Below are 19,832 nucleotides of genomic sequence, written 5' to 3' on the forward strand. Positions count from 1 at the left end.
CAGCCGGACATGTCATATTGGTGGAGGATATGCATATTTCATGCTTGTTAGATTTTATGCTGAAGACATTAAGTTGAGACTAATTTCACTATCATTTAAATGATGTACGTACTGAATGCATGAAATATCAGTAAGCATAATGATATCTGTCCAGTTTTATAAGAAGAGTGTAGAATGTGTATGTGTTTTTGCTCCAGAGAGGTGTCCTTTGAAAAAGGCAAAGAATTAGCAGATTCCTGGAAGGCGCCATTTCTGGAATCTTCAGCTAAAGAAAATCAGGTGGGATATTTTTACTGCCCATAAGCTGATTATTATCATCATTATGTAAACTATAAAAAGGAAAGTAGGAATACATTATTGAAAATAAATAAAACATATCAGTATGTGTGCATTCAACTCACATAAATAAAACACACATTGCCACTGCTTTACCTACAAATATGATCAAATATGTTTTCTTTCCATGAACTATCACTTGCGCATACCAGAAACCTATGCCTGTGGGTTCGAACCCTGGATTGCCAAGTTTGTCGGCACCCGTGTTCGTTGGTTTCACCAAGGTGGTTAACACCGGAAACCTGAATCATTTGGGTCTTTCCTCCCAAATTAAGCTGAAAACCTGAAAAAACTGTTCAAAGCGACATTAAACCATACTCATTACACCTGTAATGTCATAACGTGACTTTAACAAATCATTGAAATTAATGCAGCACCAAATCAATGCAAATGCCTTCCACCAGCCTAAACTTTGTCTTGAAATTATTGTGAGTAGTCCTACTTTGAAGTTAAAGAATGCCATCTCAATAATCATCAAACAACATCATGTGTTTGAATACCATAGTAGTACCAGATTCATTGAACAATAGTGTTTACTTTTCTCACCAAAACTTACTTCTCTCCGACATTTGAAATCAATAGCAGGAAATTACAACAGAGACATATTAAATTGAGATAGGGCACATCAACTGATTTTATAGGTTCTAAGTGTTGTAACACAATTAGCATGTAATAAATTCATGTAAATTATCAATGCTATGTATTCAAAGAAGGCTCAAGTTATGGATAACAACTGTAAACACGACGTTTCGGTATATATCCTTATACCGTTGTAAGAAGAGGTTGTTATCCATAAATTGTGTCTACTTTGTCATCCGTCAACTTCTAAGTGATGCCTATCAAACAACTATGTATTTATGATAACAGTGTGACTGACATGGTGCCCAGTCTAGCACTAAATTTTTGATCTGGTGTATTGTAATTTAATAGATTATATTGTTTCCATAATGTGCAGTGATCCTGACATGACAACTCAATTATTTTCTGATAAAAAATGCATTACTTTATTAATCTAAGAGGTATTTGCATTTTTTCAGATTAATTTCACAGTATTCATAATTTCATATTCATGCTGCAGTATTCATACTCATACTGTTTGCTGTGATTTTAATGGATGACAGTGTATTGCCAGAGAGAATGTTGACATAATTTAGTTGCCATTTCAGAGAGTAGAAGAAATTTTCAAGTCCATCATCTCAAGAATAGAGCGGTCAGAAAACACAGGGCAAGAGAAGAGTGGATGTGTGTTATCATAGACTTCTGGTAGTTATACACGTTACATCATATCACTGCTTCTGCAACAGACAAGGACAGTTGGAACCAAGGAGGGTCTACAGTTACCATGGCAACATATGTCTCAGAAACGCTGTCTTGTCATTTCTTTTGATGAATGTCATATATATATATATATGAGAGTATCTAATTTTTCTCCCTTATATGTGTCTTATATGACATTACTCTCTTGTTAAATACCAGTATATTGATTAAAATAATTCACTTTATTACTTATTACTACCTTATGTCAAAATATAATATTTTTTTTAATAAACCTTTTTTGTGACTTGAATTGTATTTTTTCATAACATGTATCTAAATTAGAAGTATATAATCATGATAAAGAAACTCTAGTCCTCTCCTTCAATGAATGCTGATTCTGCTACCTGTGTATATAGCTGTGATTCTAATTGATTCTATTACAGTTTGCTCATCAAATATGCAGTGCTTCTGTGGTGAAAAAAACTTTACTGATCATATTTTAGAAGCTTGTGAGACTTTTCCAGATACTCTCTCTGAATGGAATAAGTGTGAAGTAGGAAGGGTGTTATGCATGAAAACCTCATTGTCTTCGTTGTTCAGAGATGGAAACCTTTCTTTATCTGTGTCATGGTGAACTGAATCGGTGCATCTTTCTGTTACGTTTTCCTGAGTTAATGACATTGCTAGCAAGACCCTGATATAGCAGGTAGCTTATACAATTACAATAGATGATGTATGTTAATGTGTCTGAAGCACCCAGGGAAGACTGAACAGCAATTTCAGACTGCAAACTGTTTTTTTTAACTAGGTTGATATTCTGTACACAGTATGTCTTTCAGTTCTTGATTTTCATGCCTATTTTTTTTAAAGACTTTTGTCAGGAGGCAGCTGGTAGATGGGAAAAAAATGAAATGAAATTGACATGAAAATGTCACTCTTAAAATGTACCATATTCTATGGACATTAACACAGTTTGCTTTTCTGGAATAAAAAAATGTATGACAGAAGAATATCTTCTTTTTTTGTAGGGGATGCATAGGGATTTTTTTTATATTTTTAGAGTCAAAAAGGATATTGTGTAATACGCGAGAATTTCATGTTGACATAGAATCGTCAAACAAAAACAAATATGACTTTTAACGAGTCAAAGTATGTCATTTATGATATATGTATCCATTCTCTGTCAACTAAAGTTCGTTTCAAGGCGTCAATAGCGGTATTCTGACCGTGGTTGCTGTTAATAACGGTGAGTTGTGCGATCTTCCGATCGCTTCACACACGATTTCGCCGAAATTAATAAAAACAATATGTATAAGGAATTTTGTCATGAGTTGCATAATTGAAGGGAAGTAACTCTTCCAGTAAGAAGCTGGTTTCAGTTATACGGAAATTCGTTTATACGGACGAATTGTGAAATGACGCAAGTGTCCGTATAAACGAGGCACGACTGTATAAGATTTCAGAGACTAAATGTTAGTCTATAGGAGATGGGGTGGGGTGCTTAGGTCATTGGAGCCACCAACTAAAGTTAGTGGTTGTGCTATAAGTGCAATGTGAGAAATGTTTATTGTGTTTCAAACCATTAGCCTGTTAGGCATTGAAGAGGATGGTGAACCTGATGCTCACTTCATCACTATGCAGCATGGAGGTGTGGACCTGCTGGATGTACTGCTGACAGGAGCAGGACGACATATGCAGGAAACATTGTAAAGGATAATAACATAGGAGTTGTCTGTTGATCAGCTTGCTTTGGTGTCTCTGTCACCACTGTGTGAAACTGTCCCACGCCGTCATAGTGCCAGGCAGATAAGACATATAAGTGTCAGAAATAATAATACTTTCACAAGTCCGAAAAATGATGTGCTACAATGTTGTCTTCTTCATAATGGTGAACATGGTAGTCCACAAGGAAATGTCACTAGTCCTTCATGAAGTTTACAAGTCTCAGACATGCAGACTTATGTTAATTTGAATCCTTGAGTGACTAGTCTCACAATCAACTGAAGCAGTCAAGCGTGGCCTCATTTCGCAGTCTCGTGATGGACCTTATTGTTGTGTCAGACGCCCTGATGGCCAATGTTAGGTTCAGACAGACTCTCTGATGGCCAATGTTAGGTTCAGACAGACTTTGTGATGGCCAATGTTAAGTTCAAACAGACTCCTTGATGGCCAATGTTAGGTTCACACAGACTCCCTGATGGCCAATGTTAGGTTCAGACAGACTCCCTGATGGCCAATGTTAGGTACAGACAGACTCCCTGATGGCCAATGTTAGGTTGAGACAGACTCCCTGATGGCCAATGTTAAGTTCAGGCAGACTCTCTGATGGCCAATGTTAGGTTCAGACAGACTCTCTGATGGCCAATGTTAGGTTCAGGCAGACTCCCTGATGGCCAATGTTAGGTTCAGACAGACTTTGTGATGGCCAATGTTAGGTTCAGACAGACTTTGTGATGGCCAATGTTAGGTTCAGACAGACTTTGTGATGGCCAATGTTAGGTTCAGGCAGACTCTCTGATGGCCAATGTTAGGTTCAGGCAGACTCCCTGATGGCCAATGTTAGGTTCAGACAGACTTTGTGATGGCCAATGTTAGGTTCAGACAGACTTTGTGATGGCCAATGTTAGGTTCAGACAGACTTTGTGATGGCCAATGTTAGGTTGAGACAGACTCCCTGATGGCCAATGTTAAGTTCAGGCAGACTCTCTGATGGCCAATGTTAGGTTGAGGCAGACTCCCTGATGGCCAATGTTAGGTTCAGACAGACTTTGTGATGGCCAATGTTAGGTTGAGACAGACTCCCTGATGGCCAATGTTAGGTTCAGGCAGACTCTCTGATGGCCAATGTTAGGTTCAGACAGACTCCCTGATGGCCAATGTTAGGTTCAGACAGACTTTGTGATGGCCAATGTTAGGTTCAGACAGACTTTGTGATGGCCAATGTTAGGTTCAGACAGACTTTGTGATGGCCAATGTTAGGTTCAGACAGACTCCCTGATGGCCAATGTTAAGTTCAGGCAGACTCTCTGATGGCCAATGTTAGGTTCAGGCAGACTTTGTGATGGCCAATGTTAGGTTCAGACAGACTTTGTGATGGCCAATGTTAGGTTCAGACAGACTTTGTGATGGCCAATGTTAGGTTCAGACAGACTTTGTGATGGCCAATGTTAGGTTCAGGCAGACTCTCTGATGGCCAATGTTAGGTACAGACAGACTTTGTGATGGCCTATGTTAGGTTCAGGCAGACTCCGTGATGGCCAATGTTAGGTTCAGACAGACGCCTTGATGGCCAATGTTAGGTTCAGACAGACTCCCTGATGGCCAATGTTAGGTTCAGACAGACTTTGTGATGGCCAATGTTAGGTTCAGACAGACTTTGTGATGGCCAATGTTAGGTTCAGGCAGATTCCGTGATGGCCAATGTTAGGTTCAGGCAGATGCCTTTTGGCCAATGTTAGGTTCAGACAGACTCCCTGATGGCCAATGTTAGGTTCAGACAGACTCTCTGATGGCCAATGTTAGGTTCAGACAGACTCCCTGATGGCCAATGTTAGGTTCAGATACCTGGGATTGTAAGTTTCTTGTCACGCGAAGGCCCCTGCTTGATGCCCAACATGGGTACAGGATGTGAAATCCATTTCTGGTGAACCCCTCCATGATATTGCTAGATACTACTAAAAGCGGTGTAACACCCACCTCACACCACTCAGTCGCTCCACTCACTACAGTCGCCGTGGTACTATGACAGTGTGTGTGACAGTGCCAGGTATAGTGCTGTAGATCTAAGATGGTATGACTTTATCACCATCTAAATATGAGACACTTTGTATTAGTGAAGGTCCTTATTATCTGTTGGACAGTCACATTGTTTGACTTATTATTGAAAAATGTGCTTCCTTTGATTTCGGTCTTTAATATTCCTAGATGTCTATTGTTTGCTCTTGATGTGTTCTTTAATGTGAAGTTAATAGTGTATTAAATTTAAATCAACTGGATATTTTTAATGTAACCAAACGTTTTTCTTTGTTCGTATGATTTTACTCCAGATTCCTATACTCAGTTTCAAAGTATATGCATCTTCTCAAGGCAAGGGAGTTAAATAAAAGTCCAAACGATGCTGGAATTTCCAAATGTTTTCATGTGTTTAATGAAGGTGCTTAAGTGTTTTGTCCCAGTCCACATGCACTGGGTGTCTGTGTGGCAGGGATTGTGAAACCTTTCTTCCATTAAGCTAACAGAATATTTTGAAAGAGCGCCGCTGTTTTGTTTGAAACTAATGCAAGTGATATGAGTGGTGGAATCTGATTGGTCAGTAGGAGAGAAATAAAAGGGACATGACTCGTAAAAGCCACTTGTGGGGCTACGACTGAGCCATGAAATTCCAGCCTTGTTCGGCAAGGGTAGAAACTGGAAGTTTATAGTCCGTTAGCTTCCTTGCCACGGGAACATGAAGTGTATGTGGATAATGATGAATATAATGAGAGTGATGATGATGATGATGATGATGATGATGATGATGATGAATTAAGGATATATGTATGGAAATGTATCATTACATTAAGTGTAGTTTGAAAAGTGTATCAGTGTATGCCTTTAAATCGGGAGCTACCCAATCATCAAGACATAATATTCATCAGCTTTATCATACCACAGGGGAATAAATCTTGGACTTGGCATCAGTTTGCAAAAACATATATACTGAAACATGTTTTTCATCATTTATAGTGATACAGTTCTTAACATACATATTCTGATTTATGTTATATTGGTACTATGTTTGCTGCGCTAGCGTTCGACCCACTTGTCTAAGACGTTGCAATTCGCTGTGAGTTGCGTCCTTTAGGCTTGTCAGAAACCTATGATCATGGGTACAAATCCCAGTTTGCCCTGATAATGTTTCTTGGTTTGTCAGCACCATACACGTACCTGTGGGTTTCATTAAAATGGTATGGATCTTAGACTTGCATCATTTTGGGCTTTCCTCCAACATCAAGGTGACACAACTTGAATATATACTGTTCAAAGGGGCATTAAACCAGACTCACTCCCTTTTTTGTTCAACTCCACATTTCGCTCATACATGTATCACATGCAGCATACACTGTGTCACATGCAGTACATGTGAGCTGATTGAATTTGGCACTAATCAGTTGCACACTTATCCTCCCAATCTCCATCAGTCAAACACCTGATGGGGGTGTAACGAGGTCAGACAAAAGTCATCAGCTGTTATGCCCGTGGCTCCAGTGAGGGGTGCGGGAGGCTGGCCTTACATTCTCTTGGAGTTCTAGGACTGGTCATCAGAGATGATATGGTTTGGTGATGTTATATCATCTATCCAATTTACTCTGTGGAGTTCTACATGACAAGGGTACACTGTACTTGTGGTTTAGATTTGTAGAATGGTTGTGGCGCTGATTGTTTAGGATTCTGTCATATGCTGATAAAGTGACCTTGTGTAAGCTTCCTCGTTCTTATGTATACTACTAAACACAGTTAAGGATCACCTGATTCTCTTATATCACTAAGACAAGGACGTAGTTAACTTTTTTTGACAGGGGGGCAAATATTTGTACAAGTATCACTTGTCCCCAATTTAATAAAACTGTTTTCTATAAAAAGTCTAGGGGGGCAACTGCCCCCTTCCCCCCTGCTGGCTACGGCACTGTGTAGTTAATCTGCCATGACATGACCAATTAACTTTAGTAATATGTAAGAATCAGGTGATCCTGAACTTTTTGTTTAGTATATTATCATTTTGTAAATACTTTGAATTTATAGGATACTAGTTGGCTTGTGTTCCAGCAGGCAGTTCTGTTCGTTAGGACTAAAGGTAATCATGAAATATTGTACTCTTTGTATGGCGATTGTTGAGGTGAACCTGTCCTATGCTTAAAATCATAATAAATCAATTATAAGGTTTTCACCAGTATTCATACACATAAACTGAATTGTCTCCAATTTCAAATTTTTACAAAGTTGGATGGAAATCTAATAATTAAGTTATCATGACCTGAGGCATGAATAATATTCTGTTTCATCTTGACACTTTAGTGGGAGAAATAGACTATAAGACTATTTTGATTAAGGAATTAACTGCAATTCACTGTTCAGAAATGTGTCTCTCAGAGTTACCTCTCAGGCTGATGCTGTAATATAGCTGGAATATTTCTGAGATTACCGAGTGAGACGTTATATTAAGCAAGAAACAAACGACTCTCAAGACATGACATTATACATCGTTTATCAAGATTATACATTTGTTGGTATTACGTGTCATGTTGCTACATTTATTACACTATGGGTGAGAACATCCTGGGATACATTTGGTAGTCATTTTTGTGGTTACTGATTGGTTGTCCGTTGGTCATGACCCCTTGTGTTTCATTTGCGGAATATCATTTCCAAGATTCCTAGGATGCATTTTACTGTTTGCCCTCATGGGTTATGAGGGTGTTAACACCCTTTAATGTGCCGGATGCCCAATCTCATTAAAATCAGATCATATTAGTTCTCGAGATCTGAGATCTGAGGACATCCAATTAGGGGTCATGTCAGACCGACCTGGCGCGAATTTTGACCGACCAATGGAATGACCAATCAGAAGGCAGCTAATTTCAAATTGGGAGTCTACGCTTCGAAACATATTTTGAGAAATTCTCGATTAAAAATATGAAACCTGAACAAAAGAACATTCTGGAATGGCTATTGGTGGTCTAGATTGTATGGATTCAGTCGTTAAACTCGTAACTATCGTTCGGAATACCATGTGTTAAAGTTTTCGAGGATGCCTGATTAGAAATCACATTCCGACTGTCACATAAATGATTTGGTAAGCGATGTTCTGATTGGCCAGATGATGTGACCCCTCCTGGGATGTCATCAGATCTTTGTTTAGCAGTAGCGAGAACTAAGGTCTGATTTTAATGAGATTGGCAGGTTGCCAAGCCCTATTGAGTGGTATTCCAGATGCGGCAGTGATGTACGCTGGATGCCTTGCCCTGCAAGTGGTATTCCAGATGCGGCAGTGCTGTACGCTGGATGCCGAGCACTGCAAGTGGTATTCCAGATGCGGCAGTGCTGTACGCTAGATGCCGTGCCCTGCAAGTGGTATTCCAGGTGCGGCAGTGCTGTACGCTGGATGCCATGCCCTGCAAGTGGTATTCCAGATGCGGCAGTGCTGTACGCTGGATGCCGTGCACTGCAAGTGGTATTCCAGGTGCGGCAGTGCTGTACGCTGGATGCCGAGCCCTGCAAGTGGTATTCCAGGTGCGGCAGTGCTGTACGCTGGATGCCGAGCACTGCAAGTGGTATTCCAGATGCGGCAGTGCTGTACGCTGGATGCCATGCCCTGCAAGTGGTATTCCAGATGCGGCAGTGCTGTACGCTGGATGCCATGCCCTGAAAGTGGTATTCCAGATGCGGTAGTGCTGTACGCTGGATGCCATGATATGTTTATCTTGTATATGGATGCCAATACTTCAGGGCTGTACCCTGCGTAATTTATTTTTCATCTTTTTTGGATTCAAAGAGTGACAAATCAAGAAAATATCCACCTTTAAGTGTATGAACATTCTTTGTGAAAATCACAGCCAAATTTACTAGTTACAGATGTATGGATGCCAGATGCTCTGGGTAGGGTTTGGCACCATTGATAATGTATTCCTAAGATACACTTCTATGTGGTACAAAACATTGATGATGTATCTTGGGATTCCCTCAGCCGTCAATGTGAAGACGAAAGATCAATTCAATGTATCCAGTAATCCCAACACTTAACACAAACAAATTATTCAGTGACAATGTATCCTACAATACTAATTTGTTACAAGAATACGCTGAAATAATATGAATATGTCATCAATAATTACAGCCCTAATGTCCCACAATCGAGAATTTAGCCACAATATTCAAAGCCATGCTACTTACAACTTTGAACTTCATGTTTCGAATGAGGGAAGCTTCCCCTCATCCAAGATGGCTGCCACTATGCATTTTGTTTTCCCTACATGTCAGCTCCGGCATTTTGGTGCTTCAGTGATATTCAATATTTTGACAAGGAAGACTGTTCCTATACGAAGCATAAGCTGGTTTTGTGAAAACATGCTTTACTGAGACCTGTCTCAAATTTATGAGCTTGACATTAAAATGCCGGTTTGGCAAACGGATCACATTTTTTTACTTGGAGATAATCAAGTGTTTTGTTTTGTCAAATAGTTTTGGAATGGGAGATGAATACATCATATCATTCATTGATGAGAATACTGCACATACTTTTTTAAGATGGTTAGCAAGGGAAAACTATTGAGTCACAAGTTCCTAATTTTTGAATTACGTCTGCCCCATACTTAATAAAAACATGAGTAAAAATGCATTTACCAGGCCAGCATTGTTGCTGCTGTATTGGAACTCCGGGAGACAAGTAGGATATGTTTTGACACAGTAATGAACAAGTATGTTTGAATTGCTAACAGATAGTTTGCCTTATCTTTCCCATGCTTGCAGCCATTTCAATGGACATGTATCTAGTGTGCATATAGTTTGACCATATAACATCTCATCATAGGTGGTTTTCAGGTGATATGTTTCGTTAAAATTTACATGCAATTTATATGATGTACTTAAATTTTATCTTTTGTAAACATAAATTCAGTTTTCAGAATTTGGATGCACTGAAACTTAGATCAAACTTTTGTATTTGTGAAGTCTCATATCTTTTTGGAGTAATGGTCAGGGAGAAAAGAAGATCCCAAATTTGTTATATTTTCATGGAAATACTTTCTTCACTCAGACATGTTAAGCAAGGAGTTAGACTCCTGGTCAAACTTAACCTTCTTTGTCAAAAAGAAGACAAACTTGCATGACAAACTTGGCTAATAAATCTCACGTTTCTTGCAAACAAGCCACATGATAGTATGTTATGTGTCTGACCATCAGTACAGCATTGTGAATCATGTAGCATTGCAGTTGGATGTATGCTGATACTATTTATATTTAAGTGTAACATTCTTTTATCAAAGTCCTTGACAAGCCATACTTGAGATGGGAGCCAACTAAAGAGTACCTGTGCTCAGGCCTGACTTGACTGTGTCACTGAACCCAGATGGCTTGACTGTGTCACTGCACCCAGATGGCTTGACTGTGTCACTGCACCCAGATGGCTTGACTGTGTCACTGCACCCAGATGGCTTGACTGTGTCACTGCACCCAGATGGCTTGACTGTGTCACTGAACCCAGATGGCTTGACTGTGTCACTGCACCCAGGTGACTTGACTGTGTCACTGCACCCAGATGGCTTGACTGTGTCACTGCACCCAGATGGCTTGACTGTGTCACTGCACCCAGATGGCTTGACTGTGTCACTGCACCCAGATGGCTTGACTGTGTCACTGAACCCAGATGGCTTGACTGTGTCACTGCACCCAGATGGCTTGACTGTGTCACTGCACCCAGATGGCTTGACTGTGTCACTGAACCCAGATGACTTGGCTGTGTCACTGCACCCAGATGACTTGACTGTGTCACTGCACCTAGATGGCTTGACTGTGTCACTGAACCCAGATGGCTTGACTGTGTCACTGCACCCAGATGGCTTGACTGTGTCACTGCACCCAGATGACTTGACTGTGTCACTGAACCCAGATGGCTTGACTGTGTCACTGCACCCAGATGGCTTGACTGTGTCACTGCACCCAGATGACTTGACTGTGTCACTGAACCCAGATGGCTTGACTGTGTCACTGCACCAAGATGGCTTGACTGTGTCACTGCACCCAGATGACTTGACTGTGTCACTGAACCCAGATGGCTTGACTGTGTCACTGCACCCAGATGGCTTGACTGTGTCACTGCACCCAGATGGCTTGACTGTGTCACTGAACCCAGATGGCTTGACTGTGTCACTGCACCCAGATGGCTTGACTGTGTCACTGCACCCAGATGACTTGGCTGTGTCACTGCACCCAGATGGCTTGACTGTGTCACTGAACCCAGATGGCTTGACTGTGTCACTGCACCCAGATGGCTTGACTGTGTCACTGCACCCAGATGACTTGACTGTGTCACTGAACCCAGATGGCTTGACTGTGTCACTGCACCCAGATGGCTTGACTGTGTCACTGCACCCAGGTTACTTGACTGTGTCACTGCACCCAGATTGCTTGACTGTGTCACTGCACCCAGGTGGCTTGACTGTGTCACTGCGCCCAGATGGCTTGACTGTGTCACTGCACCCAGGTGGCTTGACTGTGTCACTGCACCCAGATGGCTTGACATGTCACTGCACCCAGATGGCTTGACTGTGTCACTGCACCCAGATGGCTTGACTGTGTCACTGAACCCAGATGGCTTGACTGTGTCACTGCACCCAGGTGACTTGACTGTGTCACTGCACCCAGATGACTTGGCTGTGTCACTGCACCCAGATGGCTTGACTGTGTCACTGAACCCAGATGGCTTGACTGTGTCACTGCACCCAGATGGCTTGACTGTGTCACTGCACCCAGATGACTTGACTGTGTCACTGAACCCAGATGGCTTGACTGTGTCACTGCACCCAGATGGCTTGACTGTGTCACTGCACCCAGGTTACTTGACTGTGTCACTGCACCCAGATGGCTTGACTGTGTCACTGCACCCAGGTTACTTGACTGTGTCACTGCACCCAGATGGCTTGACTGTGTCACTGCACCCAGGTGGCTTGACTGTGTCACTGCACCCAGATGGCTTGACATGTCACTGAACCCAGATGGCTTGACTGTGTCACTGCACCCAGATGGCTTGACTGTGTCACTGCACCCAGATGACTTGACTGTGTCACTGAACCCAGATGGCTTGACTGTGTCACTGCACCCAGATGGCTTGACTGTGTCACTGCACCCAGGTTACTTGACTGTGTCACTGCACCCAGATGGCTTGACTGTGTCACTGCACCCAGGTGGCTTGACTGTGTCACTGCACCCAGATGGCTTGACATGTCACTGCACCCAGATGGCTTGACTGTGTCACTGCACCCAGGTGGCTTGACTATGTCACTGCACCCAGATGACTTGACTGTGTCACTGCACCCTGATGGCTTGACTGTTTCACTGCACCCAGATTGCTTGACTGTTTCACTGCACCCTGATGGCTTGACATGTGACTCTTGATGTGCTTTTGATGACGGGTTTGTTTGGTCCAGACTTGATTTATTACAGGCTGCAGCAATAAGCTGGAATATTTTGGACTGTGGCTTTGAACATTATTCATTCACTAACTTAAAGTTAGGTACGTGCAATTTAAGTTTGTGTTCACCAGGTTTGATTGGCGGAATATTGGTGCATGTTGACATTATTGAATGAGATTTCATAAATATTTATGATTATTTATAATTAGTGTTTGTCTTACTTATTTATCATATGTACAAGTAAAGGTTTTGAAGATGTATGAATTATAATAATGGTGTTGGTAAAGAATTCCTAAAAGACAGAATTATATCACATCTTTCTAACTTTCCTTTGATGACTATAATATCTATCTTAGTAGCTTTTATTGATTCCAGAGAAACCTTGCTCGTGTATCATACACTGATTCATCATAATCCTTGTAAAATTTCTTGTACATAAATTTGTGTAGAAGACTTTGTCTTTAGAATTAGTAATAAATGTTCTGAAAGGTGGTCTGTTGGGTTGTTTATGTTAGGACCGACTCCGTGGTCTAGTGGAATAGCGTCTGCCTGGAGAGTGTAAGGCCCGTCCACGTCATACCAAAAGACGTTTCAAGATGGTACTTGTTGTTACCCTGCCTGGCACTCGGCATTAAGGGGCTAAAACAAGGACTGGTTGGCACGGAGTCAGTATACTGTGTCTGAGTGGGGTATTCATCTTAAACTCCGGCATGGTATCTCAGGTGGGCTAGCACTGCAAAATAGGCATCAGTCCAGACTAATACAAGAGCGCACACACGCACACACGTCTGTACATATAAGAAGTTTGTGTGAAACCAACAAACAACCAACAAATGGTGTACAATCAACAATTGTATTACAAAAAAAGGTTTACAAATAAATAAAATTATTACATTGATTTAATGTCAGATGAAATGTGAGATGACAGGTACACGCAGGCACCACTTGTATAGTCTAACGCGCTTCCTGCACACAAAGCTAGACCAGTCCAGTGTCACTAGAACATCACAGAATATGCCACGTTTCTGTTAACACTTGACATCAATCAATGTTATTCCTGAAGTTTACGGATAATTTGAGCATCTAAATATATTAACTTCCTCACCACTGCTTACATTAAATAGTACTACATTCCTGACAACTAATCATTGTCCAAATACAATTCAGTGAACCTCTACTGAATCTCAACAGAACAATTTTGTTTGTGTTACCTTTCTCAATGTACAAAAGGGCAGCCTACTGATTAAAGTTTCTGTTTATCTCACGGAAGAGACCCTGGTTCTATTCCCGATGTGAAATTCGATCTGTCATACGTCTGCAATATTGCAGGGTAAAACCATACCAATAAGATAAAACTATTACCTTTCAAAAGGTTTTATGGTAGACTTAAATAAGACATTTCCAAATTTGACACATCAGTGACTAAAATTTTGTCCAATTCAATTCCCTATTTTGACTTGTACAATATGTTTCCACGTTTTTTTCTTGCCTTTGCATGTGTTTGTGACAGGTGCCACTGGGGGGGCTTGATACCCTCGCATTTTCGCGAACACCTGGTATCATCACTATTCGATTGTGATTCTTCATAAACACATGCTCATGATCTTGACTTAGTCTGAATCGTACAATCGACTCTGCTTTTGGCAGATTCCTCATGAATATGGAAAGGGCTTTGTCACTTTTATTTAGACTATGCTATAATTGACAAAATTGATGGACATAAATTGAATAAACAGAAAAGAATAATGCACCCACTGCTAACTTCAGGCATCTTCCCGAGGCAAGGGACTACGAGACTCCAGTTTCCATCCTTGCCGAACTAGGCTGGAATTTCTGGGCTCGATTGTAGCGCCACCAGTGGTTATTACGAGTTGTGTCCCTTCTATGCCTCTCCTATGAACCAATCAGATTCCGCCTCTTGTATCACTTACATTTGCTTCAAACAAAATGGCGGCACCCAGTCAATAATCAATATCTATATTGTGATAAAACATAGCAAAGTGCATCAAATTACGTGAGCACCTTGGTTAAAAACATGAAAAGAATTGGCCGAGGTGGCGTTGCATAAGCTTTGCAAATCCTGCAATCGACAAAAATCTGCACAACGGTTTACAAACCGGATTTTGATTTCGTTACGCGATTTAGATTGGACCATGCATAGACTCGTTAGTCCAGCCATAATATAACTCGATAATACCAGCCTAATTCGGCAAGGGTGGAAACTGGACATTTAAAGTCGGTTAACTCACTTGCCTCGGGAAGATGACTTCTTTGACGCCATCTCCGCTGACTGCGCTTGAACGTGTCTTAGTGGCTTCGCTGTTTTTATAGTAGAGGAGTGGATCGCAATGCCCCATGTTTTGATTGGTCCATAACTCTGCAAGCTGATTGGTCCGTTTCGGTGCTTGGTCCGAGCCCAGGTTTTTTTCAAACCGACTCGAGCCTTGTGTTTCTTTTCCATAGTAAAAGGTATTTTCAATGGGAGAGAAAGCACAACTCTGGTCCTGTCTTCTGATTGGTGCATTTTCGATCCCGTCTTTCCGGGTGTGGATTTCGCATTGTGTGACTTGGTGTAATTCGTGTATAAGCACATACGTGGTGTAAGTCATGTATACATGCGTACGTGGTGTCACTTGTGTATGACGTGTATTAAAGGGGCACTGATCTAACGCAATTCCCCGGACTGGTTGTTGCCTTTGTTATTGTTTTTTCCCCCGTGAGTACCCGGATGATACGCAACGCAACTGAGCGTGACCAGAGACTGGGCTACCGTCTGCAAGGACAGCTAAATAAACTTGGAGGCTGGAGGCAATATGTGTTTTACGAATTTTTGCATAAACACTGATTGGTTAACTGTGATCTATAAAGATTTCGACAAAGGGCGCATGTTAATTAATTTCTTCAGCCTAAACAAACAGACAAAAAGAAAGGCGGAGCTAATCGGATTTGGAAATACCCCAGATGGTTATAGTTTAATACTAAAAAAAGAATCTATGCAGTGAAAGCATTTTCGGATTTCAGATTGCGTCGATAATACGATTACTACTCCCTTGTTGTCATCCACGTTTTCTCGTATAACCCTACACTTGTGTATTTGTCGTCATTCACTTGATGCTCAGTTAATGAATTTATTACAGGTACAATTAGTGGTAGCACCACTTAGATTACCTGACAAAGGTTCCCATTTGGCATTTATTGTGTCTGGGGTAATTATTCAATCTAAATCCAGGTTCGAAGTGAGGTGAAATGTGTGTTATGTAATATGCACGTGGCAGACCAGCAAGAGGTGAATGATCAATTGATTTACTTTTTTTTGTAAATCAACGGATCGTTCCAGGTCATCAAAGGATTAACAGAAAATACGTTGATTGATTAATTACTGTTATCTTGCACAGTGGATATGTCAAAAGTGAGTGTTTACATGTCTAGGCTTACTAAAACAAAGGGAATACACTCATATGGCGTGAAGTGCCGATGTAAAAACAACATACTTTGTTCAAAGGGTTAACTGATAATACGTTGATTGATTGATCATTGTTATCTATCACTCAATGGAGTTTTTAGGAACCGTGGACGTTATGAAAACAGTTGTCACGTGGGCTTTCTCAGCCGACCCTTGAGACTTGACACCTATGTGAAACACCTGAAACAATCCAAGTGATCAGTTCAGAAACGAACACGGGTTATAATATCCCGAAACGATATATATCATTTAAAATATGTGATTGTTACAAAATACGCGACATCGAATAAGTTTCTTTGTACAGCTGCGGACGAGTGGAATATTGTTCCTTTGTGTGGATATTCACGGATACATTCCTCGAGCAAGGAAGCTCCTAAAATTTATACACATAAATTTGGTAGGTTGCAATTATGGTATTTGCATTTTGTTTTCCTTCATTTGAACCGATTCGTTCATGTTTCTCTACGTCTTGGTTGGGAAATTCTTCAATGCACGATAGACGTTGTTTTCACATGTCTTTCCTTTGTAAGCGTGCATATATTACAGTCAATTTGTAAAATGTGATTCTCTCAGGCAATTTATAAAATGTGTAAATATTTCAGTCATTTTGACTAAAAAATCTGTCCAGATTGATTAAGATGATCAAAAGGGCATACAAACATGACAACAGATCATTATGTAGGATTAGAAGCCAAACAACATAGAAATGTACTTTTCAACGTAACATTTTCAGTCTCTTGGTGATGACATTAAACATTAAAATGTTTGGAATTCGGTATCATACTAATACAAATGGAAATGTTTTTTAATCAGTTTGAATAAATTTGAAAATGTTACACATTTTGGCAGTAAAAAAATATACACACTATAAAAAAGCAATGCTCTGGTGAAATATTTACTTTGTGTTGCAAGTCAAACTAGTGTAAACGAAAACCGCAAAATTACCAAGCAAGTGACTTATCAAAACTTCGTCACCATTACCGATGCTACCCACAAAGATACCTACATTTCCTTTTTATCTCGAAAACTGTATTTCATTTTGTTGATCAATGTGACCATACACCCTTATTACTACCCATAAAAGTGACTGATGCGCTCACGAATTGCGCAGCAGAGGTCGCGAACTAGTCTAGATTTCTGCTATACATCCGGGTACTCACTGGGAAAAAACAATAACAAAGGCAACAACCAGTCCCGGGGAATTGCGTTAGATCAGTGCCCCTTTAACGTGTCAAATTGTTCCGTACGTAAAAATATCCTGCAACAGCAATCACCAGTACCAAAATGCTACGCTTGTGGTTCTTATAATTTTAAATATATATATACATAGTAAAAGCTGCAACTAAAGTAACACGATATTGGAATATATTATTCCCGATAAAACAATAATTTCAGATACAATTTCTTCGACTATTGCATCAAATTTTTTTGAAGTTGTATCACTGGTGAAGTACATTAATTATTTTCTGGTGTTTGAACTTTGAATTGTTTTGAGGGAAAGTTAGAGAAAGTTCCACTTTGAAGCTTAACAACTTCAGTAGTCTTGTTATGATAGAATAATTTTGACTGTTCCAAAATCATGAAAGGTTCAATCTTGACATGCTTTAAGTCTTGTTTTTTATCCTTGAGTATCGAGTATCGTATCGTGACCAGAATATCGAGATGCGTATCGTATCGTGACCTTCCTGTATCGCTGCAGCCCTAGTCTGTTTAAATGCAAACGTGGCGTAACTCGCGAATACAAACATACGTGTATACGTACACATAAATAATAACACATGCTTGGTATAATTCGTTTATCAGCATATAGGTGGCGTAGCTCGTGTAACAATACATACGTGGTGTAACTCGTGTATATATATATACGTGGTGTCACTTGTGTATGACGTGTATAAACACGTGCTTGATATAACTCGTGTATACATACATACGTGGTGTTACTCGTGTATACATACACTCATTGACGTCACTTGTGTATGACGTGTATAAACACATGCTTGGTATAACTCGTGTATACATACATACGTGGTGTAACTCGTGTATACATACGTGGTGTTACTCGTGTATACATACATACGTGGTGTTACTTGTGTATGACGTGTATAAACACATGCTTGGTATAACTCGTGTATCAGTACATACGTGGTGTAACTTGTGTATGACGTGTACAATCACCTCCTTGGTTTAACTCGTGTATCAGTACATACGTGGTGTTACTCTTGTATACATACATACGTGGTGTTACTCGTGTATGATGTGTATAAACACCTCCTTGGTTTAACTCGTGTAACAGTACATACGTGGTGTTACTCGTGTATACATACATACGTGGTGTCACTTCTGTATGACGTGTATTAACACATACTTGGTGTAAAGTTCCTATTTGATGTTGTAAATTTAACTGTAATTATTAAACCGGTTTTCAAAAAAGACACTTCTAAGTGTTCTCCGAGAATTGATTCTGTGTTGAAAAACAGTATTTTTTCCGCTTTTTATCGAACACCGATAAAAGTACTGTGCGACGTTTTTGTTTTTATTTAGAAGCTTTGCGGAAACTGTGAGTGAACAAAATACTGCCTATTATCTGAACGACATAACTACATATCAAATGATGTTATATGCGTTTGTATGACGACAAACATTCAATTCCAAAAATAGCATGCCGTAAATGACGAAAACTGATTTTTCTCTATGACGTCAAAAGGCGACAGAGAGGTTACACACATACAAAGAAAAGGGGGCATAACTCCGCTATGCTTAGCACTAGTTTATTGTAACTCAGGTCACTTGGGGAGAATTAGCTGTGGATAAGGAAATATATTTTCATGGTGTTTTGTTCTCGAGGAACCAAACTATTCCAGCACCAATATCGATGTTGAAACTGTTTACGTTTAGTTATAAAAAAACACATAAGAAATGATGAAATCGTACTTCATAAAAAAGAGGTAATAGAGAAATGGATCTCCTATCTAACCTATAACTTAATCCATAGATTCAAACATTCTCCTGAATGTGTAAGTGCAATTTTACTTATGTTGCACCATTATTAATGGAGCAGTAGCCTTATCATCAAATGTAATGAAATACTAAAAAAATAACACCATTCTTTTTTACGTCATGGCTTGTTTTATGTCTTTCATAACGTCGGAGAAAGACGACACTGGTATTTTGATGAATATATATCTCCCCTAATTTTCGTTCATGGTATGGACAATCTCGATATGTAAAACGGAATTTCACGCTTTTTCGACGCAAGATAAAAAAACTGCTTTCACCAAGTAAATAATGTCTTGACTATGTAAATAATTTGATAGTTTATCGTGTGTCTTAATTGGTCAAGACACGCACCTGTTTGGCATCAATTTACGTAATGAAATACCCAAAAGAATATTTCAAAACAACCAAAATTATATTCAATATTGGACATATATTTGTTCATTTTTATGTCAGTATTTCTCTTCATCTCGTCTCCGAATTACACACTAAAAGATGCGATGGTATAGAATTAACAGGATAATCGTATAAGGTTGAACCAACGGGTACCTGGCATGGGTTTTATATTTATACTTTTTTACAATTCCTGGAGAAATAAAGTAAACAGTTTATTATCC

The 19,832-nt window shown here is 40.0% G+C and overlaps 1 protein-coding gene and 1 pseudogene across 1 annotated transcript in view; one reads left to right on the forward strand and one right to left on the reverse strand.

The window, feature by feature from the left end:
- LOC139463503 (GTP-binding protein Rheb-like) overlaps window positions 1-4,030 on the forward strand; it is a 15,686-nt gene extending 11,656 nt beyond the window's left edge. Inside the window, exons 7-8 of the mRNA XM_071244773.1 lie at window positions 198-279; window positions 1,503-4,030. Coding sequence (XP_071100874.1) covers window positions 198-279; window positions 1,503-1,592 — 172 coding nt within the window. The 3' untranslated portion in view covers window positions 1,593-4,030. The remainder of the gene's footprint in view (window positions 1-197; window positions 280-1,502) is intronic.
- A 6,616-nt stretch (window positions 4,031-10,646) lies between these two features.
- On the reverse strand, window positions 10,647-15,039 carry LOC139463635 (mucin-2-like; annotated as a pseudogene).
- Window positions 15,040-19,832: the final 4,793 nt, after the last annotated feature.

The sequence above is a fragment of the Haliotis cracherodii genome, unplaced genomic scaffold, assembly GCF_022045235.1.
Source record: "Haliotis cracherodii isolate W230 unplaced genomic scaffold, xgHalCrac1.p SCAF_16, whole genome shotgun sequence".
NCBI lineage: Eukaryota > Metazoa > Mollusca > Gastropoda > Lepetellida > Haliotidae > Haliotis > Haliotis cracherodii.